At 39.3% G+C, this 26,711-nt stretch overlaps 1 protein-coding gene across 15 annotated transcripts in view; it reads left to right on the forward strand.

Annotated features, from left to right (window-relative positions):
* The first annotated feature begins 8,445 nt into the window (after positions 1–8,445).
* Positions 8,446–26,711, forward strand: part of SPAG16 (sperm associated antigen 16) — a 1,149,776-nt gene continuing 1,131,510 nt past the window's right edge. For 5 of the 15 annotated variants that reach the window (XR_013173027.1, XM_077155030.1, XM_077155029.1 and 2 more), the window contains exon 1: positions 8,458–8,737. Coding sequence is in view for 13 of the 15 variants with exons in the window: in XM_077155030.1 (XP_077011145.1) it covers positions 8,611–8,737 (127 nt within the window). In the remaining 2 variants the exon portion in view is untranslated. Of the gene's footprint in view, positions 8,738–26,711 lie in introns of all 15 variants that reach the window. The other 10 variants (XM_077155020.1, XM_077155022.1, XM_077155021.1 and 7 more) reach the window with 6 other exon arrangements.

A 26,711-nucleotide genomic window follows, 5' to 3' on the forward strand; every position in this document is an offset into this window, starting at 1 on the left:
ACCATTAATTCCAATTTTTTCACATTATATCTTTTTCTCATTTAAGAAGATTTTGCCCATTTTATACAAATATTGATTTATAAAAATATTGATTTGCATAAAATGCTCACACATTTAAGTATTGAATAGAATAGAAATAATACTGTTTTCAAAATTTGACTACCAGTAAGATAAGTGAATTCTTCCTATGGCATCAGAAATTCCCTTTCACTTTCAGCTTGGGAAATTCAACACGCAAGAAGAGGATTTTCTCCAATAGAGCTAAAATCTTAGTGAGGAGATACACTAACAACAGAAGTTAATCCAGAGAGGGGGACGTCCCACAACTTCTCAAATAAGCATCTCCAAATTCAGTGTCAGTGAATTACCAAGAACTCTGAGTTTAACCTGGATTTCATCACACTTAGAATATTTTAAAATACTTGATTATGTAATTCTAAATTATAAATTGACTTCTGCTTTAGACTTCCTGTTCTTGCATGTTGAATTCCCCAAGCTGAAAGAGAAACTCTAGGAAAAGAGAAATCCAGAAGAAGACATCTGGGAGTGCTTGGGAGAACACCCCCACTCAGCTTTATCATTATTTTAGTAGTTGAAATTTAGCTGATCTGCTAAGCTTCAGAAGGTATATCAGTCTTAGTGTATAAAAATAATTGTCATGGTTGGGGACAGGTGTCAGCTTGACCATGTTGTGGTGCCTGTTCGTCTGGTTGGGTGGGCGCTGGCCTGTCTGTTGCAATGGGGACATTTCATGGGATTGGGTCATGGTCACGTCGGCTGCATCCACAGCTGATTCCATTTGTGGTCAGCCAAGGGGGAGTGTCTTCTGCAATTAGTGATGCTAAATGCAATCATGGGAAGCCTTTTAAGGAGGACTCGGAGGAGACAGGTTCCATTCCTGCTTTGGTTGGTGAGCCTCTCCTGTGGAGTTCATCCAGGCCATCGGAGTCGTCAGCTTCGCAGCCTGCCCTGTGGATCTTGTACTCTGCGTTCCTGCGGTCACGTGAGACACTTTCGTAAATTTTATATTTGAAAGTGTTCCCTGTTGATTCTGTTTCTCTAGAGAACCCTAACTAATACAATAATTAATAATATATAAGATTTGTTGAGCTCACACAGTGTTCCAGAAACTTTGCTAAGACTCTGTAGAAATTATTTTAGAATCCCATTTTATGGATGAGTAATTGAGGCTCAGAAGGTTAAGTAACTTTTCCAATGTCACCTTGCTGGTAAATGGTGGCTCCAGAGCTTGCACTACTTATGGCTATGCTCTACTGGATATAGTCACTTATGTTCTCTAACTGCCCTGAAATTTCTCCTCTGTTTCTTGTGCATTATAACTCATCCAATGCTATTCATAATGCTATTCATAATGCTGTTTCTAGTTCTTCACCTGACTTTGTCCCATTTCAAGTATGGTGGCATTGTCAACTCTACCACTGCTGATGAAGCTTATGGTTTTGTTATGGCTATGACACTTTAATTAAAAAATCCGTAAAAGTGAACAGGTAAAAGACTACATATTTATATTTAAGTTTTTTTTTTTTTAACCTTTAGGGTTGCATTATTTTATATAACATACCTGCAAATCCCTTCATGGATGAAATCCATTCAAATGCTCCCACTGTACTCTTGTGCAGCATCTGAGTAACCAAGGCAGAGTTGGGGCTTCCTTAGTAATCTTTTTTTTTTGCATGCTATATGGCGTGGTCACATTTCATTATTTTTCCCTGTGAGTATCCTGTTATTGTAGCACTATTTGTTGAATCTTTGTTTGTTTTTTGGGCAGTGCATGGACTGGGAACTGAACCCAGGTCACATGGCAGGCAAGAATTCTACCACTGAACTACCCTTGCACCCCACCTTAGACCTCTTACTAGTTGTTGTAGTTTGCTAGCTGCCGGAATGCAACACACCAGGATGGATTGGCTTTTAATAAAAGGGGGTTTATTTTGTTAGTTCTTCAGAGGAAAGGCAGCTAACTTTCAACTGAGGTTCTTTCTTATGTGGGAAGGCACAGGATGGTCTCTGCTGGCCTTCTCTCCAGCCTCTGGGTTCCAACAACTTTCCCCAGGTGATTTCTTTCTGCACCTCCAAAGGCCTGGGCTGAGCTGCAAATGCTGAGATGAGGAATGCCGAGCAGCTTGGGCTATGCTACGTTGTGGTCTCTCATTTAAGCACCAGCCAATTAAGTCAAACATCCTTCATTGCAGCTGGCACGCCTCCTAGCTGACTGCAGATGTAAATCAGCAACAGATGAGGTTCATGTACCATTGGCTCATGGCCACAGCAACAGAACTGTGGCCACAGCAACAGATGAGGTTCATGTACCATTGGCTCATGGCCACAGCAACAGAACAGATTGACAACTGAATCTAACTACCACACTTGTCTTGTTGGGTTCTAAATTATTTAGGAAGCATGATGCAAGTTTCTTCAAATGCATCCTGTTTATTTCCAAGACTATTCATTGACATTCTTCTTTTTAATAGCTACTCTCCCGGACACTGTAAATAATAATAACCATTTTCAGGTGGAGTTAATGTTATTGTCTCACTGTGTAGACAATGTCATCTGGATTCCTTTTGGGTGGCAATTAAAGCAACAATTGGAAGAGTTATCTGCTGGGTACAGCTTTCATGATTAAGGAAGTAGAAAATTGGCTGGATTATCTAGGGATCAAAGTCTGAGCACTATCAACCAGGTACACTTCACATACTGGTGACCCCATCAACTATTGAATTCGTGGGCAGAGGCAACATTAATATCTGTTAATCACTCAAAAGCCCTGTGTTGAACTTTTATTTACTGGCACTATAATTGCATCCTTTACATCCAGATGCATCTTAAAAACACTTCATTGTAAAACTAGTAGGAAAAATATGGTTCTCAATTTACCATGCATCAGGATGATCTGGAAAGCATGTTAAAACATAGATTGGGCTCCACCCCAGGAATTCTGATTCAATAAATCTGTGTTGGGACCTAGACTTTGCATTTCTACAAAGTTTCCAAGTTATGCTGCTGTTGCTGGGGTCTGAACATTAGACTTTGAGAAGTAGAGTTTAAAATTTATTTTCAAAATATATTTTATATGATTACATACCATAACATTTTATAGAACCCACTTCTCCTGTTTTAATCATTTTTGGCTGCTTTCTTTGCCTTGTTAGTCTTTGTTTTATTCTTAACCTATTCGGCATCTTCTCCTTCTCCCCACCCCAAGTCACATATTTTTTTTTCACAAATGGTAACTACTTTACACACTTTATTCTAAAACACACTGCAAAAGTGTTTTTTTTTTTTTTTTTTCTGAAGAGAAGATCTCATTGGTTAGAAGGGAGGAAGACTAACTTATCACTGTCTAGCACTTTTCTTCATTTAAAATGTGATAAAATATCATGGCCCTAAATGAACATGTTAACTCCAAGAGAAGGGTTTTCATTACCACATGCAGAGACTGAAAGTAAGAGGAAAGGCTGCTCCAAGATGGAATGACAGAAGTGGGGATTCGGTGAGCCTCATCACCAGGCTATTCTCCCATATGGGAGACAATTGCATGCTCACAGGGTTGAAAATTTCATCTTAGCTCTACCTAGGTGAGGGATTTGGAGCAAGTTATTTATTCTCTCTGTACCTCATTTTCCTCATTCCTCCCCTCAGTAATTGCCTTAAAGGATTGTTGTGTGATTAACTGAAATGTTCCAGATAAAGCACACACTGAGTATAAGCTCTCATTTTTATCCTCAGCATTGGAAAAACTGCAGAGAAGCCAACTTCTTCCTTCTTAGAACATGAAACCGAATGCTCTTACTTTAAGGTTCTACCCAGCCGTACTGGTGTCTCAGCAACCAGTACTGGAATGCCTGGAGTTGTGGTGGGCAGTTAGTTGAAAGTCTCCATGGTCATAAGGTCATGTAGGAAGACAGATTTTCAGAAGCCTTTTCCAGGTTACTTTTCACTAGGTAAAAAGTGAATTAGGTGGCTCTTAATCCAGTATGACCAGTGTCCTCATAGGGAAAGGAAATTTGGACAAAGACAGATGACTGATGCAGAGCCACAAAGAAATGGCCATGATATAGGGCAGAAACTGAGTTATGTCATGGAATGCCAGCAAACCAGCGCCAGAACCCTCGATGTCAGTGGAAGCCTGGTCCTGCTGGCAGGCACCTTGATTTTGGACCTCTTGCCTCCAGAACGGTGAGAAAATAAATTCCTGTTATTTAAGCCAACTAGTGTGTGGTACATTTTTACAGAAGCCCTGGCAAACTCATCTTAACTAGGATACCTCATCTTAACTAATAACATCTTCAAAGATCCTATTTCCAAATGGGGTCACATTCGCAGGACTAGGGTTTACTTGTATTTTCTCTGCCCAGCCTTAGAATCAGCCGTTTCTCCAAGGAACCCTTGTTCCTTTTAACGGGGAATGGTATTAAAAATCAAGATCTGGACACTGTATGTGTTGATTGCTATGGGAATGTCATTGCTTCTATACCCTTGCAGGGACAAAGTAAGGAAATATGTGTGTGCACTAGAGGTTTAAGTGATTTCATCTGGATTCAGTGTTTTTATGTGGACTCATTTCCTTTCTTCCTTCCATCCAGGTCCTCCATTGTTAATTCAATTCTTGGACAGAAATTTCCTTCATAGTGCATGGTGGTGTAGCAACTCCAGAGTATAAGTCGAATAGACAGAGTCTCTTTCCCAGAAGTCCCCTTCCCGGTCCCCAATTTAACTGACTCTCATTGGCCCCGTTATGTAACATGCCTATTTAGAACTGATCACTGTAGTCAAGAGAGGTGGGAGGGGTTTATTGGATTAAGTTTGGATCATATTTTTTTCACTATATTCAGAAGATTGACCCTGTTTGAACCACATAAGCTAAAACATGGCAAGCAAGTATTTTCAAATGGCTATCAATGAAAGGAGGGAAAATATTAAATGGATGACTGAAATCACAATTTTTTTCTTTGCCATAGTTAGTTACTACTATCTCCACAAAGTCAGAAATTCTAAATCTGGCTGCCATTTATTGGGAAGTTTTAAAAGAAAATAAGATAGCTGCATTTACAAGAAAGATGCATAGAGCTTGGGCTCCATGGGTAGCAAATGAACAGTCATAACTTTTGAAAATTGAGTGGTATTTTACTAGGTCTTTGCAAATGAGTATTTTCTGCTTTGAAACCAATACTTAAAGTCATTGTCAGATTCCTTTTTGGTTTTGCTTTTAAAAAATAATTTCACTTTTATAAAATGGAGCATTTAGTCTGAGAGGAGATAAAATCTGTTGTCCTTTTTGTTTGTTGCTTCATTTTTACAGTCTACACTGATTTTCTTTATCTCTTTCAGGAACATATTCAAAGGGAAAGTAGTTAGCTTGCTGTTCATTCATCAAAATGTTAAAGCACTTACATTTTTTCCACTTCAAGGAAGTCTATAAAATATTTTAAAAAGAAGGAGTATAGGTTGAAAATGCATTATAACTCAAAACCACTACTGTAATCTGAGTTCTTGTTTTCTCTCAATAAGGTTTTCATACCCTTTTATAATTATACTAACAGTTAACAGAACAAGAATTCCAATGTGAAAAGATTGTTTTAATATGCATTCTTTGCAAAGACACATTTGTTCTAAGATATTAGCTGTCATCACAAAAGGTAGCATTTTGATTTTTGCCTGAAAGCAATTATTGATTCTATAGATGTTATTAGTTTTAAATTTATTTCACTGTTTAGAAGCACAATATTTCTCACTCATTCTAGCAAACAAAAATACACAAAATAAAATATTAAAGGTACCGCTAATTTAAATTTTTAAAAGCACCGCTGTTTAGGTCCCTGTGAAATATGTTCAAATTATGGTTGATTCACAAATATCTTGGTAACTTCTAAATTTAAAATCCATGAAATGGAAATAATCAAATTAGTAACTCTGACTTAAAACTTAGGTTCTATGGATCCTTAACAAACTTAGACATCCAGAATTATTTTGGAGGAATGCGGCTTAGTGATACTTTGAGTTATAACTTTTTCTTCCCTCCCCTCCCCTCCCCTCCCCTCCCCTCCCCTCCCCTCCCCTCCCCTCCCCTTCTCTCTCTTCCTTCTTTCTCTCTCTCTCTCTCTCTCTCTCTCTTTGAGCTCTTTTGATAGAACTCTTTCTCCAAATGTATCATTAATTTCTCTCCTATCTTAAGCAGGGGATACTGGGTATAATTTATTCATTTTTAAATGACAATTTTAAAATTGTCCTTTCTTTGGGTGCTAAATTTTTCCATAAAACAAAGTTTTATCTTACAAATATTCTAATATGTACAAGTTCCTTATTAATATAATATCCAGTTTGGACTTTGTATGTGCATTCAATATTTTAAGTCAATTTCATTGACAAATAATAAAAGCATTTTTTAGACTGGATATGGTTTAAAAATTCATTTACTCTTTATATTCTAGAAAGGTAGGTATTAAAATCTCCATTTTAGATAAGAGGAAATTAAGGCTCAGAGAGCTAAAATGAATTATTCAGGGTCATCCAGAACAGGCAGTATTTAAATAATTGTAAAACATGTCATACTATGTTTAAAAGCTAAAAAATGGAAGTGTTACTGTAACAGACCAAAAAAACAAAACAAAACAAAGTAAGCATTAATTTTTCTGGGATATCCACTTCCAAAGTTCTCCTGGGCTCCTGTACATCTTGCTAGATGTGCCAAGAACAAAAGGCTTGACTGCTCTCTACCTAGGCCTTATCTCAGTGCAGTGTTTGTAGGAAGAAACCTTAAGGGATAAACCTTAAGGGTCTGCCTCCCTCTGGAATAGAGCAGGCTTGTTGACTGCTAGCTGTAAGAGCAGTGGATGCCTTAATTTTGGAGATCCCTACTGTATTTTCAGCCCCGTAGAACTGTGCCTTGCATTTAGTTAGTGCTCAGAATATATTTGACGTGAGAAGTCAAGCATAAAAAGTTAGTAAGAGAATAAAAGCCAGGAACAAATTCTCCAACTATTATCTAATGGTGATCCTTGCTTATTCTAAAAAGCAAAACAAAATAAAAAAAATAATTCAATATTAATAATAATTAACATTTCTTAATGCACTGCCTGGCAAGTTCTCAATGCTTTATGTTGTAGTAACCCTTTCAACACACTTTGAGGTAATATTATTCGCATCTTACAGATGAGGCATTAGGTAGTTTGGCAAGGTTACATAGTGAGTAAATGGTGGAGCCAGGCTTTTGTTAATACAAAAATTTTTCAGGAAATCATGAATCTGGTAGCATCCCATTCAGAAAGTAGAAGAGAGCTCCACTGAGGGGCTGGAAAGAAGCTCATCATAGGCTAAATGCTGTAGCTATAGCAAGTGAGGAAATGTTCTAACTGGTTGACATTAAGTTTCTATTTTACTTAGGAGAGGTCTTACAAAGTGGGCAGTAGATGGTAGATTAGGGATTAGGAAGTTAGCTGGAGATAATTGATAGCGATCCAGCTCTATTAAAATTTCGTTGTTGTTGTGGTTGGGGCTAGTGAGGCATTTACAGGAAATAGAAACTTGTCATGGAGCTTATCATGGGTACCTCCATGTTGGGCCTACTAGATTTTATTTATTGCTTCCAATGCAGCCTCCCTGGCCAACTCCCAGGCTCTTAATCAGCTCTAAATTACAATCCTTAACATGAGTTTTGGTAGTAAATGGGAGCTTTTATAGTGAGTAACTCTTTAGCATTTAGTTTTCATCAAGAAATGTAGAAGAGGAAAAGAATCTGCAAGGAAAAGAGTCTTGCAGATGTTTCTAATATATATGCTACATAAATCTGAGGAAGACCCTGTCATAGCAAAAAGACTACATATGAATGGGCAAATATCACCCACTATTCATTATGTTAGGGCTGTTTGTAACTTATAATTCTTATGAAAATGGCTTTCCTTGACAAGTATCAATCCTATAAATACCATTCTATGTCCCAATGGATAAAACAAAAGTCATAACAGTTGTTCAGATAAGTGAGTTAAAGGAGCCCAAGAAAGGAATTGACTAAGGTGGCACCCTTAGTTTCTTACTGCTAAGCGTCTGGGGAGAGAGTTTGTAGCTGCCCTGGGTCAGTGTCTCAATAATGACATCTAGGACTTTTTTTTTTCCTTCAGCCACTGAGGTTTTTTCTCATTTCTAGTTTTCCCTGGGGACAGCTGGGATTGTACAAACATTTAAAGTTCGGGGCAAACCAAAGGGCATAAGAACCTTGAGCAAGGCAATTTAGGGAAGAGAATGAAGTGAGAGAAAAAATGGTAGGTTCAAAGTGAAAGGAAACCGAGCTGCAGAGGTAGGACAATGTAATCTAAGCCGCTTGTTTCTTGCAGCGTTGACTTGACCACTCTAGGAGCGGCGTTCCCAGCTTTCCGGGTAACTAGGCAACTATGTTGCCCTGGTAACCGGGGAAACAAGGAGGACAACAGCATCGAGGTCTCTGGGTCAGTTTTTCCCTACCGGGAATTGGTCCCGAGTGGGAGGCAGCGCCGACCTCTCGCGAGAGCGGAGTGGACCGTCAGGAAGCGTTTTCACCGTTGCCCTTAGGGGCGGCTGTGGGCCTGGAGCGGGCCGGGGGCTGGAGCGCCGTGGATGGCCGCGCAGCGAGGGATGCCCGACTCGGGCCTGCGGGTCCTGGAAGAAGCGCTGGGCATGGGTCTGACTGCAGCTGGGGAGACTGCAGATGCGGTGGCCGCCGAGGGCGCCTACTACCTGGAGCGTATCCTTCCTGCGTGGGCGCGGACTGCTAGTGCCGGCCACAGTGAGGGGTGTTGGGGTCGCGGGCGCCGGCTTCCCACTGGGGGCGTCCTTTGGGGCGTGGCCCAGCGAGCCAGCACCGACGCCTTTTGAACCTCAAGGCGGCTTCTTCACCACCGCAGTCCCTCCCCTCGTCGCCCACGGAGTTTCTCGCCTTTTAGGTGTAGGTTACCCCATACTTGTTAAAACGGTTGGGAGACTTTCCAGGGCATCGCACTCAGTGAGCCCCCAGGACACTTTGGATGGGAGGTTAAAGCACACAAGAAATTGATTCAACTCCTTTCACTGGGTGGTTTTCCTAAAATAAGCCCCGAAACGCCTGAACACCACCGCATAAATCCAGGGAATATTAGGAGAGTAGTAAAACCTCTGCCATAGGGCTTTACTGAGCTGAAACTTGATGCCCGACCCTTGAGCCTGTAGATTGTCCAGGTGTCTACAACTTAAGTGATTTGTTTCAGTTATTTAATAATAATAATAATAAAATTACTACAATTTTTTTTCCTTGGGCAATCAAGTCATGGCCTGAGGTGAGCTAACAAGGTTTAGAGATTGTTAGGAAGATAGCAGATATGACTAGATCACTGACTGACAGTGGAAATACCAGAAAAATTGGGTAATCCACATGTGGATAATCATGTTTGCTGGTTTTTTTTTTTAATTAATTAAAGAAAAAAAAAGAAATTAACCCAACATTTAGAAATCATTCCATTCTACATATGCAATCAGTAATTCTTAATATCATCACATAAATTCATGATCATTTCTTAGTACATTTGCATCGATTTAGAAGAAGAACTAGCAAAACAACAGAAAAAGATATAGAATGTTAATATAGAGAAAAAAATAAAAATAATAATAGTACAAAAAAAAAGACCTATAGCTCAGATGCAGCTTCATTCAGTGTTTTAACATGATTACTTTACAATTAGGTATTATTGTGCTGTCCATTTTTGAGTTTTTGTATCTAGGCCTGTTGCACAGTCTGTATCCCTTCAGCTCCAATCACCCATTATCTTACCCTGTTTCTAACTCCTGCTGGACTCTGTTACCAATGACATATTCCAAGTTTATTCTCAAATGTCCGTTCACATCAGTGGGACCATACAGTATTTGTCCTTTAGTTTTTGGCTAGACTCACTCAGCATAATGTTCTCTAGATCCATCTATGTTATTACATGCTTCATAAGTTTATTCCGTCTTAAAGCTGCATAATATTCCATCGTATGTATGTACCACATTTTGTTTAGCCATTATTCTGTTGATGGACATTTTGGCTGTTTCCATCTCTTTGCAATTGTAAATAATGCTGCTATAAACATTGGTGTGCAAATGTCCGTTTGTGTCTTTGCCCTTAAGTCCTTTGAGTAGATACCCAGCAATGGTATTGCTGGGTCATATGGCAATTCTATATTCAGCTTTTTGAGGAACCGCCAAACTGCCTTCCACTGTGGTTGCACCATTTGACATTCCCACCAACAGTGGATAAGTGTGCCTCTTTCTCCGCATCCTCTCCAGCACTTGTCATTTTCTGTTTTGTTGATAATGGCCATTCTGGTGGGTGTGAGATGATATCTCATTGTGGTTTTGATTTGCATTTCTCTAATGGCCAGGGACATTGAGCATCTCTTCATGTGCCTTTTGGCCATTTGTATTTCCTCTTCTGGTAGGTGTCTGTTCAAGTCTTTTTCCCATTTTGTAATTGGGTTGGCTATCTTTTGGTTGTTGAGTTGGATAATCTCTTTACAAATTCTGGATACTAGACCTTTATCTGATATGTCATTTCCAAATATTGTCTCCCGTTGTGTAGGCTGTCTTTCTACTTTCTTGATGAAGTTCTTTGATGCACAAAAGTGTTTAATTTTGAGGAGCTCCCATTTATTTATTTCCTTCTTCAGTGCTCTTGCTTTAGGTTTAAGGTCAATAAAACCGCCTCCAATTGTAAGTTTCATAAGATATCTCCCTACATTTTCCTCTAACTGTTTTATGGTCTTAGACCTAATGTTTAGATCTTTGATCCATTTTGAGTTAACTTTTGTGTAGGGTGTGAGATACGGGTCTTCTTTCATTCTTTTGCATATGGATATCCAGTTCTCTAGGCACCATTTATTGAAGAGACTGTTCTGTCCCAGGTGAGTTGGCTTGACTGCCTTATCAAAGATCAAATGTCCGTAGATGAGAGGGTCTATATCTGAGCACTCTATTCGATTCCATTGGTCGATATATCTATCTTTATGCCAATACCATGCTGTTTTGACCACTGTGGCTTCATAATATGCCTTAAAGTCAGGCAGCGTGAGACCTCCAGTTTTGTTTTTTTTTTCCTCAAGATGTTTTTAGCAATTCGGGGCACCCTGCCCTTCCAGATAAATTTGCTTATTGGTTTTTCTATTTCTGAAAAATAATTTGTTGGGATTTTGATTGGTATTGCATTGAATCTGTAGATCAATTTAGGTAGGATTGACATCTTAACTATATTTAGTCTTCCAATCCATGAACACGGTATGCCCTTCCATCTATTTAGGTCTTCTGTGATTTCTTTTAGCAGTTTTTTGTAGTTTTCTTTATATAGGTTTTTTGTGTCTTTAGTTAAATTTATTCCTAGGGATTTTATTCTTTTAGATGCAATTGTAAATGGGATTCGTTTCTTGATTTCCCCCTCAGCTTGTTCCTTACTAGTGTATAGAAATGCTACAGATTTTTGAATGTTGATCTTGTAACCTGCTACATTGCTGTACTCATTTATTGGCTCTAGTAGTTTTGCTGTGGAATTTTCCGGGTTTTCGATGTATAGTATCATATCGTCTGCAAACAGTGATAGTTTTACTTCTTCCTTTCCAATTTTGATGCCTTGTATTTCTTTTTCTTGTCTAATTGCTCTGGCTAGAACCTCCAACACAATGTTGAATAATAGTGGTGATAATGGACATCCTTGTCTTGTTCCTGATCTTAGGGGGAAAGTTTTCAATTTTTCCCCATTGAGGATGATATTAGCTGTGGGTTTTTCATATATTCCCTCTATCATTTTAAGGAAGTTCCCTTGTATTCCTATCTTTTGAAGTGTTTTCAACAGGAAAGGATGTTGAATCTTGTCAAATGCTTTCTCTGCATCTATTGAGATGATCATGTGATTTTTCTGCTTTGATTTGTTGATATGGTGTCTTACATTAATTGATTTTCTTATGTTGAACCATCCTTGCATACCTGGGATGAATCCTACTTGGTCATGATGTATAATTCTTTTAATGTGTTGTTGGATACGATTTGCTAGAATTTTATTGAGGATTTTTGCATCTATGTTCATTAGAGAGATTGGTCTGTAGTTTTCTTTTTTTGTAATATCTTTGCCTGGTTTTGGTATGAGGGTGATGTTGGCTTCATAGGATGAATTAGGTAGTTTTCCCTCCGCTTCGATTTTTTTGAAGAGTTTGAGGAGAGTAGGTACTAATTCTTTCTGGAATGTTTGATAGAATTCACATGTGAAGTTGTCTGGTCCTGGAGTTTTCTTTTTAGGAAGCTTTTGAATGACTGATTCAATTTCTTTACTTGTGATTGGTTTGTTGAGGTCATCTATGTCTTCTTGAGTCAAAGTTGGTTGTTCATGTCTTTCCAGGAACCCGTCCATTTCCTCTAAATTGTTGTATTTATTAGCGTAAAGTTGTTCATAGTATCCTGTTATTACCTCCTTTATTTCTGTGAGGTCAGTAGTTATGTCTCCTCTTCCATTTCTGATCTTATTTATTTGCATCCTCTCTCTTCTTCTTTTTGTCAATCTTGCTAAGGGCCCATCAATCTTATTGATTTTCTCATAGAACCAACTTCTGGTCTTATTGATTTTCTCTATTGTTTTCATGTTTTCAATTTCATTTATTTCTGCTCTAATCTTTCTTATTTCTTTCCTTTTGCTTGCTTTGGGATTTGTTTGCTGTTCTTTCTCCAGTTCTTCCAAGTGGACAGTTAATTCCTGCATTTTTGCCTTTTCTTCTTTTGTGATATAGGCATTTAGGGCAATAAATCTCCCTCTTAGCACTGCCTTTGCTGCGTCCCATAGGTTTTGATATGTTGTGTTTTCGTTTTCATTCGCCTCGAGGTATTTACTAATTTCTCTTGCAATTTCTTCTTTGACCCACTCGTTGTTTAAGAGTGTGTTGTTGAGCCTCCACATATTTGTGAATTTTCTGGCACTCCGCCTATTATTGATTTCCAACTTCATTCCTTTATGATCCGAGAAAGTGTTGTGTATGATTTCAATCTTTTTAAATTTATTAAGACTTGCTTTGTGGCCCAGCATATGGTCTATCTTTGAGAATGATCCATGAGCACTTGAGAAAAAGGTGTATCCTGCTGTTGTGGGATGTAATGTCCTATAAATATCTGTTAAGTCTAGCTCCTTTATAGTAATATTCAGATTCTCTATTTCTTTAATGATCCTTTGTCTAGATGTTCTGTCCATTGATGAGAGTGGTGAATTGAAGTCTCCAACTATTATGGTATATGTGTCTATTTCCCTTTTCAGTGTTTGCAGTGTATTCCTCACGTATTTTGGGGCATTCTGGTTCGGTGCATAAATATTTATGATTGTTATGTCTTTTTGTTTAATTGTTCCTTTTATTAGTATATAGTGTCCTTCTTTGTCTCTTTTAACTGTTTTACATTTGAAGTCTAATTTGTTGGATATTAGTATAGCCACTCCTGCTCTTTTCTGGTTGTTATTTGCATGAAATATCTTTTCCCAACCTTTGACTTTCAACCTATGTTTATCTTTGGGTCTAAGATGTGTTTCCTGTAGACAGCATATAGAAGGATCCTGTTTTTTAATCCATTCTGCCAGTCTATGTCTTTTGATTGGGGAATTCAGTCCATTAACATTTAGTGTTATTACTGTTTGGATAATATTTTCCTCTAACATTTTGCCTTTTGTATTATATATATCACCTCTGACTTTCCTTCTTTCTACACTCTTCTCCATACCTCTCTCTTCTGTCTTTTCGTATCTGACTCTAGTGCTCTCTTTAGTATTTCTTGCAGAGCTGGTCTCTTGGTCACAAATTCTCTCAGTGACTTTTTGTCTGAGAATGTTTTAATTTCTCCCTCATTTTTGAAGGACAATTTTGCTGGATATAGGAGTCTTGGTTGGCAGTTTTTCTCTTTTAGTAACTTAAATATATCATCCCACTGTCTTCTATCTCTCATGGTTTCTGCTGAGAAATCTACACATAGTCTTATTGAGTTTCCCTTGTATGTGATGGATTGTTTTTCCCTTGCTGCTTTTAAGATCCTCTTTTTCTCTTTGACCTCTGACATTCTAACTAGTAAATGTCTTGGAGAACGCCTATTTGGGTCTATTCTCTTTGGGGTGCACTGTACTTCTTGGATCTGTAATTTTAGGTCTTTCATAAGAGTTGGGAAATTTTCAGTGATAATTTCTTCCATTAGTTTTTCTCCTCCTTTTCCCTTCTCTTCTCCTTCTGGGACATCGACAACACGTATATTTGTGCAGTTCAAATTGTCCTTCAGTTCCCTGATCCCCTGTTCAAATTTTTCTGTTCTTTTCCCTATAGTTTCTGTTTCTTTTTGGAATTCAGATGTTCCATCCTCCAAATCACTAATTCTATCTTCTGTCTCTTTAAATCTATCATTGTATGTATCCATTGTTTTTTCCATCTTTTCTACTTTATCCTTCACTTCCATAAATTCTGTGATTTGTTTTTTCAGTTTTTCTATTTCTTCTTTTTGTTCAGCCCATGTCTTCTTCATGTCCTCCCTCAATTTACTGATTTCGTTTTTGAAGAGGTTTTCCCTTTCTGTTCGTATATTCAGCGTTAGTTGTCTCAGCTCTTGTATCTCATTTGAACTATTGGTTTGTTCTTTTGACTGGGCCATGTTTTCAATTTTCTGAGCGTGATCCGTTATCTTCTCCTGGCATCTGGGCATTTTGTCAGATTTCCCTGGGTGTTGGACCCAACAGGTTGAAAGATTTTTCTGTGTAATCTCTGGATTCTATTTTTCTTAACCTGCCCAGTAGGTGGCGCTTGTGTCACACGTTTGTCTGCGTGTCCCACTAGTAAAAGGTGCTATGGGTCCTTTAACTTTGGAAAACTCTTGCCCTGGGGGAGGTTCGCCAGCTGAAGTGACTTGGAAGAGTGCCAGCTGGCCCGGGGATCCGAACATGGGGAGGGCCGACGGCCGCCGCAGCCCGGGAGAGTGCCTGTCCGAATCTCCTAGTCGGCCTGGGGCGCCAAGCGTGGTGGGAGGGCACCAGCCGCCGCGGCTCGGGAGAGTGCACCGTTCCCAGCTGGACCGGGAAGTCACGTGTTTGGAAGGGACCCCGGTCACCATTCTCCGTGGCCTGCGGATCTCCGATCCAATTCTCCCAGTTGGTCTGGGGGGCCGCACATGGGGGGGGCACCAGCCGCCGCAGCTTGAGGGACCACCTGTCCAATTGTCCCAGCTGGACCGGGAAGGAGGAAGGGAGGGACTCCGGCCACTTGCCGCCCTGGCCCGGGGAAGCCTGCACCCCTCGGCGATCTCACCGGAGCGGGTTCTCTCAGCCAGTCAGCCGTTCCAGGATGGGGTACGCTGTCTTTTTGATCTCTGTCATGGCCCCGGGAGCTGTTCTGTATCATTTCTACTCCCCTAGTAGCTGTTCTGGAGGAGGAACTAAGATCCGCACGTCTTACTAAGCCGCCATCTTCTCCAGAAGTCCTGTTTGCTTGTTTTTGAGTTCTATTCTAGGCATGTAGATTAGCTGTACTGGAAAGATGGGGAGGGGTCATAAGAAAAAGACATCTAACTCCTTTCTTCTGGCAGCTAGGAGGGAGAGAGAGTTATCTGTTTTATTCTTAAAGATATCAAGTAAACTCCAAAATCTCCCATGTTCAACTATAATCCCCTTGACTTTAATTCAAGACTTCAGAGATCCAGCATTGATTCATTTTTTGAGCTTTGACAAACTGATTAACCTGTCTCGTCTCAGGCTTGGTACACATCTGCACTACAGGGAGGTTTGAAGATTTTAGTTGAAAAGATCGAAGAAAATATGTGGTATTTTATTGGATGCAAAAATTATTTTGCAAGAATCTATATTTGAATAGTTTGAAATTAATTTTAATTAAATATGTTAATGCTTTAGTGTCTTAAATGCGATTTTATACTGCTTTCATAGCTCTCACAGGCTTTCTTTTTCAGTAATACTCTTTTTATTTCAAAACCAAGTCAAATAACAGTTATTTCTGAATTTATCTACATCAGGTATACATTTAGAGTCCTTGTTAGTGAAACCTAACCTGTTTTTGTGCTATTATTGGTGGCATTAACATGGTTTCTGTAAACACAGAGTTCAATTGTTAATGTGAGACAGATACAATGAGGTGACATTTTTTTTTTTTTGCAAACTTCTGATGGAAATGGTAGGGTTCCAACATAGCACAACTTTTAGGAGGGTAAATCAGATTTAGTTACTGTGTAGGGAGATCACTGAATGACAGTTGCGGCATTTAGTAGTCTGTAAAGCTGTCTTACAAAGACTTCTTCAAATAGCCATATTTACTAAATAAGCAACTCTAGATCATTCAGGATTTTACTATTCGGTTTGTGAATCATCTAGCCCCTTTGCTTTTTTTCTGTTTCTTTTGGTTGGTTGATTATATCTTGTATTTCAACTAAAGGGTTGTCAGGGGATAACAAAGTTAAATATTTAACCAGTCCCTTTTTTCTATATTCAGAATCCCTATAAGAGATTTAGTCAGGGAGAGGTTTTTACTCTTAGTTACAATGAAGTTGGAGGATTACTTGTGATTGCCAATTATCCCTGTATCCCTGGGCTCCGTTCACATGCATAATTAACAGTTGATTGTATAATGTTATTTGACATTGCTTCTTTTTTTTTTTTTCACATGGGCAGGCACCAGGAATCGAACCCGGGTCTTCTGGCATCGCAGGCAAGCATTCTTGCCTGCTGAGCCACCATGGCCCACCCTGACATTGCTTCTTAAGGCAGTTATGATAGTTGCCAAAGTAAGACTGTCTTCGGTTTAAAGTCTTTAGCTCTCAGGTAATTCAACTGAATTACTGCAATGGGTAGGTAAAAGTTTTAATAGGCACATATTATGTCCTCTACTTTGTACAAGTATTTAATCTCTATGTCCTCTACTTTGCACATGTACTTAATCATTTCTAATCTACTGTATTTGTTCCTGGGCTTCCCTTATTTATGATTGAACAGATAGATCCTCCTAGTGCATGAGACAATGAGCTGTCAGTATTGAACAAGGTTTTGAAAAAGTATGACTTGAATTCTTCAGGAAATCACCCTCTTTTTTTTTGCTCTTAAATATTCGAACATAAAGAGCATGTATGACTCGTGGCCAAAACCAGAAACGGCCAGAGTTACTGTTGGAAGAATACCTTGATTTGGACATCTTCTCAGCCTCAAAACTGTAAGCTTGTAAGTTCCCATTGTTTAAGCTGAGCCATTCCATGGTATCTTTTTGAAGCCACCTTGGAAACTAAAACACGCCAGCAACATCCCTCCTCTGTCGCCTTCCAGCTGTAACAGTGCCACCTATTTCCTGAGGGGCTTCATAATATTGTTTTCATGGTTTAAACTTAGATTATGTGAGATACAAACACGTGTAGCATAGTTCTAAGCTATCACAAGAGCTTTAAGATTAGTCTTTAGTAATTGAATCTGGTGAATTCTTTATGAGAAAGATGTACATAGCATTGTAACAGAAGAGGCTAGATTTTAATTATCTCATATGTAAACATCCAAGAAGGAATCTCAAAATCTTGGAAGGAAGGTTAGTTGTCTCTTGTGGATGAGTCCTCTATTAGAAATCAACAAAATTTGGGTGAGGCTTTCAATTGTAGGATAGCCAAGGGCTGCCCATAAATGTGTGGCTGGGGACATTTGGGAGTGCCCAGTTTCACTTGGGAAATGCAGGCTGGAGTGAATTTGTACTCAGAAAGCTAACACAATTCATTTTGTTGTTCTTGTCTGAAGAAAGGCCTCCTACAAGGACACGAGTCATGCAATATAGGAAAGAGGAGCTCTCAAAATATTGTCTTTGTTATCTACCTTACTTTGGGTTGATTCTCTGATCACTTAACTAGTTTTTGATTATTATTTCATTTTTCCTAGGCATTCTAACATTAGTAATTTGGTCCTTAGATCATGGTCACCAAAAAGGTCTCCATTGCTTCCAACAGCAATTTCTGAGGGTTCAGTAAGTTTAAGCCAGTCTTTTGAACCTAGTCAACTCCAATTGCAGTACCAAGTTGGCTGTTGCTTAAAGTGTAAAATTAAGGATTGCAGACATTGAAATACAGTGATCACAATAAATTGTCCCACATCCAAGTTGCTTGCTTGTCTTCTGAAGTGACAATTCTAATTAATCTGTCACTGCAACAGTAAAGTTCACTGATAATTTAGTTTAATTAAATTAAACTTGAGTTATTTTAATTTTAACTTTTTTGTTATTTTGTTATATATTTGTTGTTTTAAACATTTACTTATTTTTTATTTTTGTAAAAATAAGCATTATTATGGCTGGATAGTTGCAGTTGCGTTATGGTGTAGTGAAAGGATTCAGAAGACTGTGTATGCAGGTTGTTTTTTATTTATTTACTTTTTACTAGCCATGCCATAGGGGAAATGTCTTAATATCTCTATTCTGTTATTACATGGTACTTCCCTGGAATATTTCTATTATTAAATGGGAAGCTATTCATAAAATTCCTAATAACCATTGTATAATCAGTGTATTTCTTGTTAGCATTGGAAAACTGAATTTGCCCATGGATGCTTAGATGCACCCTACATATATTCAAATAAAAAGAGTAGATAATCTGAGCATTAAGTTTAGACCAAGAGCCATGCCATAAAACCCAGAGTGCTGAATTTTACATGCATGCATGAAAGTTGTAGGCATTTTGAGAGAAGAAATGTATTTGTTCCATGTTCTTAAGACAAAACTTTAATGTGAATCTCCCCGGGATGCTGTTGAAGTGAAGATTTTAAGTCATTAAATCAGGGTGGAGTCAGACTTCTTACATCACTAACAAACGCTCAGATTATGCTGATGCTGCAGGTCTAGGGATAATACTTGAGGTAGGCTATAAACAAACATTTTGATCTCTAGCCATTATATTCTCAGATAGAGGTATAATATATAGAGCTGTATGTTTGATCTCCTCGTTTAGAAGTTTGAAGAACTTGTACCATTACCCGCTGGGAGAACTTTGAGTCTTTGTCAAAAGAAAGTTATTTTCCAGCTTCTGAGGCAGAAGATGTGCAGTAGCTAGGACAGAGATGACTAATACATTTCCACTCTTGCCAATCCTGTTGGATTGGTAATGGCTCCCTGGTGTGTAGTGCTAGTAAGAAACCTGAGACTTCATGAAGACTCAGTGCAAAACACTGTTGGGAACAAATAACAATGGGGAACGTGAAAGCAAGCATGCTAGTTTTTTGCCATATTTGGTCTATATTGTTCAATTAGCTTCCTTTATTTGAAACTAACATTCCTATGAAAGGGAACATGCCTGTGGTGTTTGCTGTCTACAGTACTTTTATTTCAATTTAGTGGGTAAAATGTTAGTCATGGAAGATCCAGGCTGGATTTTAGATTACCTCTATGTACATTGACTCGGAAGTGATAGAATGATTATAAAGTGCTTTCTGCCTATAGTAGTTTTGGGAACTCATATACAATATAATTAGATACATGTTTCAGTCCAATTCCTTATAAATATGCTGCTGCTGACAGTGTTCACTATCTGGAAATTCAGCAGTGGAAAAGACCAGTGTGTGATGAATTTGGTATGCTGCACACATCTGAAAATTGTTGATTAGTTTCTGGCTGTTGTCCTTTTTTAGACTCTTGTTTGTGACTCCTTCACACCATTACCTCAAGCTCAGCTCTACTAGGCTGGCTTAAATGCTTCTCTGAGGCGTCTTACAGGTGTGTGTTCTGTACTTCTGTGATGAGTTGAGGGCTACCTGAGAGTTTCAATGTGGGTATCACTGTAGCTTATTTTCTGAGAGGCTCTGCAAGGTCAGGAACTGGTGCATAATCTGTTAGTACAGAAACTAATAATTAATTCGGCCATGCTGATCAAGTACCAAGGAACTAATTCATACTATATAAATTCACAAGTGTTACTAAATTCTTTCTGGAGCAATGGCGGTGTGGGCAGCAGTAGGAATGGGAGCCTGTTTCTGTGACTATGCTATGGCCCTGGGATACAGAACCTGGCCTGCAAGTGAGTGGTAGTGTAGACTGTGGATGGAGGAAAGGGAAGCGACAGATATTTTCCTGGGCAAGAGCAGATTAGAAAACCAGGGACAATATATTAATTATCAAGTCCAGGAGGAGCAGGCAGAAAGGCCAGAACCAGATTTGAGGAAACGTGTTGGTGACAGAGGACAGACAGGATACAAAAAAAAAAAAAAAAAAAAAAAAATGCTGGAATTGAAATTTAGTGATGTTCTTTGAAGGAATAAAAGGCAGATAGAGAGATGGGAGGTTTCTAAGGTTACAGAGCCAGCTTGGCATTAAGAAAAGTGAATGCTAGTTTATTATTTTTCAGGGGGAAAATAGCTTTGCATGAAAACTGATCAGCTATAATTCTACAGACATTTCCTGGAGAGTAGGGTCACCTAAGAGATTGAAGTACAGATGAGAAAGTTGTCTGGTGAAAGTAGGACCAGAGTGAAAGGTTTAATCTTTCAGGCAATTTTTGGTGAATCGCCCTTTTCTTCTCTGTCAATATTGCTCTCTAAACAGTGCTTTTTCACACATGGTATTCCATCAAATCCTGCTTCACTCTGTCTTCTTGGCTGCCCCAGGAGCCAAGGGGGTCAATATCTGTACAGTATGCAAAGTTCTCTTTATGAGAATCCAAGAATAAAATTTCTCTCAGGCTTCAGAACCCAAAATTGCTTACATCTGTTGAGGAACTCATCTGTTTTCATTGATGGATATTAAGGTTGTATCTCTCTTTACCCAGATTGCTGGGACGCTTAAAGCCAAGCCTGTGGCTCATGTCTGAAAAAGCGAAGGAAACCTTATGGCGTGTACTGAATCTTTACCTTTGTCATATTTCTACTATTTCCCTCTCTCCTCCAGTTTCCATATTCATTTATTTATTTTTTTGTATTTTTCATATTCATTTCATTTTATATTTTGTTCTATGCGCATATTTGTTAACTGTCACAAAATTGTCTTGAGATTAGTTTGTGTATTTGTCTGTGTGTTACTAGCTAGCTAGCCTGATGAACAGATGCATATAAACATATATGCCAAGGCACATTTATTTCTTCAATACACTGCAACATCACATTTAAGCTGAGTTGCCTCTGGGGAAATTTTCTGTACAAATAATATTATGTAAACTTAAACATATAAATCATGGAGTATCTCTGCTCCTTTTTTGGACATTTTATACTGTTTCTGACCTTTTGTCTAAATATCTTGCCATTAATCAATTTACTCTTTGTAGCCCCCTAGCTCTTTTATATATTTCCTTCCTCTGGCGTCTTTTGGGGAGTTTGGAAAACAAATAGGAAAGAGTTTATTTGCTATGATATTGGGTAAACAATGACATATTCTTATAGTGTCACTATAGAGACAGTATGGTGTAGTAGAAAATTCAAGGGTTTTGTATTCAGGAACTGGTCTGTCACTCATAGCTGTATGATCTTGAACAAATCTCTTGCTTTTTCTGATTCTGTTTCTTCATTTTCAGCAATGAGATAACTGTGTCTCTGCATTCAATCTCATGAGTTTTTGAGAGCGAATATAATTATGGACCATGTGAAGATACTTTTTTTTTTTTTTGCATGGGCAGGCACAGGGAATCGAACCCGAGTCTCCGGCATGGCAGGCGATAACTCTGCCAGCTGAGCCATCGTGGCCCACCCCATTTGAAAATACTTTTTGAGCTTTATAAAATGATAGCTGTTTTTCTTGCTCTCTCCCTTATGGTTGTAGGACACAGAATATATTATTAATGACTAAATGGTGTTCCCTGGCATATTTGCTGGGTAGCAGTATGCAAGTGTTATTTGATACTTGCAGTGCTTTGAGGGCAAATCATTTTTTTCCTCTCTGCATTACTGTACTTACAACACATTCTTTGATGTCTCTTCCTTACAATAATCTTGTCAGCAGTTGGCTTTTAACAATTTTAAAGTCTGTCCAGATGATTTCAAAATATTTCTTTCTTACTGACATTTGTGGTATGAGCATTGTTTTTCTGAGTTTTGAAGACAAGTGGCTGATTACAAAATCAACTTCTAATAGCTGTCTCAGAACTAAGCATACCTTTCCATATAAAAAAGGATCAGTTCCTTTATTTGAACCTTAGGAAATCTTATCTCATTAAAGTAAAAATATATCAGATAAAAATGTAAACCTAGAACTAGAGGAAGATTTAGGATATTTTTTATTTATCCATTCATCTTAACATATGGATAAACTGGGGCATCAGAGATTTATGAGACTTCTCCACAGAAACTCGTCTATATCCAGAGCAAGGAAATTAGTAGTGACAAACATTTGTATAGCATTGACTATAAGCCAGGCACTATTTTAAATGTTCTCTCTGCATTAGCTCTTTTAGTACTCAGAAAGCCTATGAGGTAGAATGGTGGCCAGTTTCTAAAATGTCCTCCAGTGAGCCCCATCCCCTGGCATTCACACTCATGTGTACATGGGGTATTCATGCTTTCACACATCGGATAGGCTTGACCTTTGTAACCAATAGGATATTGTGAAATGATGGTATGTGTGAATATTGAAGATTGGTCATAAAAGATACCCTGGTCTCCACTTTGTTCTCTTGGGTTTCTTACTCTGTGGGAAGCTAGCTACCATGTCTTGAGGATGCTCACGCATCCTGTGGGTGGGCCTACATCGAGAGAAACAGGCCCCCAGCAACAACCAGCACCACATGAGCCAGCCATTTTGGAAGTGGATCCTGCTCCTCAGCCAAGCCTCAGGTGATGGCAACTTGGGCTGCCATCTTGACTGAGACCTCATGAGAGACACCAAAGTTAGAATCATCAGCTAAGCTGCTACTGAATTCCTGACCCACACAAACTGTGAGATAATGTTTATTATTGTTTTAAGCTTCTAATTTGGGGAGTTTGTTGTGCAGCAATGAGTAACAAATATAGATTTAGGAACCTGGGAATGAGTCACTATCATAAGGACCATTCTAAACTATGGGAGTGACTTTGGAACAGGACATTGTGCAGAAGCTGGAAATACTTTAAGGAGGGAGTTGGTGAAAACTGAAGTGTGTTGAACAGACCACCAGTTAGTGGAAAACTGGTGGTCTTTAAGGAGGCTGCCAGTGAGGGATTAAAGGAAATGAGCCAAATGCTATTGGAAATAGTTCCATAGCCATAGATAACTAATACAGGTAGATGCTTCACTCCTTTTGTGCTCTGTATGAGTGAATTCAAGGTTATGGGATAGACTGTGGGTGTGTCACTTTTCCTCTTTATTGTTATTGCTTAATGTATATTTTATTAGTTAATTGTTAAGGCTAAATTGTTTTCACCATATTATGGGGAGACACTCATGTTTGACAATAAAGTACTGGCCTTTTGACAGCTTCCTGGTATATGAGGATCAGTCGTAATTGAATTAGGCTTTTGTGTTTCCTGCAAGTGATATGCATAAGGCAAACAGTTAAGGGTGATTACTTAGGATGGGGCTGAGTAACCTGTTTTTCAGAGGTTTAGCACTCTGTGGAAGAGCATCAGCAAACTGTTCAGGTATTTATGTAGCACAGAACATCCATACGGAATGTTATAGAGAGAGGTAGTATAGGAAATTGAGCCAGAATTTCTGAGTCTAATTCCCAATGCTGTTAGTTAATAGCTGTGTGAACTTTTGTCTCTAATTCCTAGTCTATATGGAGGATCATGATAGTTCTAGCTTCATAAGCAGGATGAGCATGAAATGAGTGAATACCAGTGAAACACCTAGAACAGTGTCTGGCTCCTGTTATTACAGAAGACAGAAGTTATATTACTTTCAGCTAACTCCTGAAAGAGAAAATAACAGAGATACTTTCTTATAACCAGCAGAAAAATGTAAACTAGAGTAATCTCATGTTTGGATTTCATAGCCATTAATGCGACTTAAAGTGTTTAATTTCATTCCTTTTTAACCAAGTCATTACAGTTGGGGGGAAAAAAGTAAACCCACCAACCCAGTCAACAAGATAACATTATTGGGGTGTGTTGTGATTTCTTTAAATGTAAAATGTTATCTTGACGTTTTCATTTGTAACTAGAGTAATCTGCAATTTTTTAAGTCTTATAGCAATGTTCTTAAAATTATTTTTGTTAGAATAATTTCATTAGTAGTTTGATGTTAATTTTTTGAACATTTTGAAATACTGAATTATGATACTGGATAGTATATATTTGTGTAAAAGTTAGTCTGTCTTTTCTATAATGCAAATTTAATTTTAAAATTGAGATATACAAGGAAAAAAGTGGAGATTTAATTACATTTTTTAGTGAAAATATTTGCAAAGGTTAAGTTCATGTGTCATCTTGACTTGGTTATGGTATCTGTTGTTTGTTCAAGCAAGTATTGGCCTGATTTGTTACTGTAAGGATATTTTGCAGATTTAAATTATTAGTACGTTGATTGTATCTGTGGCTGATTGCATCTACAATCAACCAAGGAGAGTGCCTCCAATAATGAGAGATGTCTCATCCAATCAGTTCAAGGCCTGAGAAGGAGAAGTGATGATTTCAGCAGTCAGAAGGGAGAATTTCCATCTCTGCTTCAGCTTCAACCAGCTTCTCTTGGGGAATTAATTTAAAATCTGCATCAGAGTTCCCAGCTTGTGGCCTACCCTATGGAATTTGGACAGCACCTCAGCCAATTCCTATAAAAAGCCTTATAGTATTTACATTATCTATATCTATATATCTGCTGTCAGTTCTGTTTTCCTAGAGAACGCTAAAACAAAATTAAAATGTGCTTTTCACTTTTATTTAAATATTGCTGTGCTGTGCCTTTTGTTTTGTTCATTTACAATACTTTAAAGCAAATAAAGATGTCACACTGTATTGTGAATAACTGACTTGAGACTCTGGAAAATTGAGCATGGTTTAAGGCAAATTTGAAAAATTTACTATTATAACTTTCCTGTCCATCATTTTTCTCATCTCTAATTTGTTATCTTATGATATTATGTATATTTTTGTAAGCCAACTAAAGTATTTCTTAGAATTAAGTTAGAAATTATTAGATAGTAAATAGGCAGGCAAACAGACAGACTGTTCATAGATTTGGGTTTATAGAACAATAATTAAAAAGAATAATTATTTTTTGTTTTAAAATATCTCCTGGATTTATAGGCTGCATGGGGAAGAAAAGCTTTAAAAAAGAGTATTTACCGACTTCCAGGAAGATGGCGGAATAAGATAGGTGGAGTTGAACCCTGCTCCAAAGATAAGAAGAAAGACCGGGAGAGCAATTTCAGGGAGTAAGTGACCTGGCAGGGTCTTCTACACCACATAGGGAGGACCTGATTGAAAAAGCAGGAGAATTGAGATGCAGAGAACCAGAGAACAGCCAGCTAGTGCAAACAGCCAAATGCATCCACTTCCAGAGGAAGGCCCGGAGTCATCAGGAGTGCACAGTCAGGGAGAAAGGAGCTAAGAAGTAAGCCAAGTGTTACCCTCATGCGTAAGGCCCCAGCCTGACAACCCGTGACACCCTCCATACCCCATGTACCTGAACCCCGTCACCCACCCCCCACCGTGCTCCAAGCACCTCTGCCCCCATCCCCCTCCTGGCACATCCCCACCCCACACCCCCACCCGCACATGAGTATAAACTTGCCCCAACCTGACCCACCTCTCTTGTATAAGCGCACAGTGTCACCCTGCCCCCTCCCGAGGCCCATGCAGCAGCTATTCCCTTGACCTGCACATCCTTCTCCCTGTCCCTTGCAGTCAGTCACCTGTGCATTGGGCTGCAGCACTCACCTTCATACCTGGACCACACCCATACCCAGCCCATATAGTCATGCAACTCCACCTGGTTGCCCCTGACCTTTGTTAACATGCACATCAACATCCCGCCCCACAGATGTGTGCATGCTCAAATGCCCATTCACGTCACCCCCACTCAGCTCTGGGCAATCACTGACCTGCACATCTGAGCCACACCCATCTCCAGCCCACGAAGGCACAACCCCAACCTACTGCCCCTGAGCTCTGCACATAGACACACCAGGGTCCTGCTCCCCAGATCCATGCACTGGCACAGCCACATCCTCCCTGACATTCCCTGACAGGTACCCACGTATGCATGCACAGATTTCTTGAGCCCTGTACCCCAACACCCTGCCCCACACATGTGCACAACCTTGCCCCACCCCATGGCACAAGTGTCCTTCTCCCACACCTGGCAGGTACTCTCAGGCACATCTGTGCTGCATAGCCTCTGCCCTTCACTAGCAGGCACCTCGACACCACCCCATCTCTGCACCTGCAGACCCATGCCAAGCCTCTGCCCACCCATCATCACCCACCTGATACAGGTCTGCAACCTCCACAACCTGTGCCCTGCCTCTACACAATCACATCTGCATCCTGGTCCCCCTGGACCCATTCCTCCTGGGCAAGGACACACCCATGCCCCAATTTCCCTGTGCTCTGACTTGTTGCCTTTACCCCAAACTCTGATATTCATCACCCACATGCTTCATGTGCCTGCCCCATCCTGCCCACTTACCAGCCCCTGTGCATCTGCTCAATGCCCCCATCCACCTCCTGCTGCACCCTGTCTCTGTGTTCCCCACGCCACACTCTGCTCCTGCACTCCACAGCCTGCCTGAGCTGCACCTTAACCCCATGCCCCCACCCAACTCATGACCACAACACTATGACCTGC

Source organism: Tamandua tetradactyla, chromosome 3 (assembly GCF_023851605.1).
Source record: "Tamandua tetradactyla isolate mTamTet1 chromosome 3, mTamTet1.pri, whole genome shotgun sequence".
Lineage (NCBI taxonomy): Eukaryota > Metazoa > Chordata > Mammalia > Pilosa > Myrmecophagidae > Tamandua > Tamandua tetradactyla.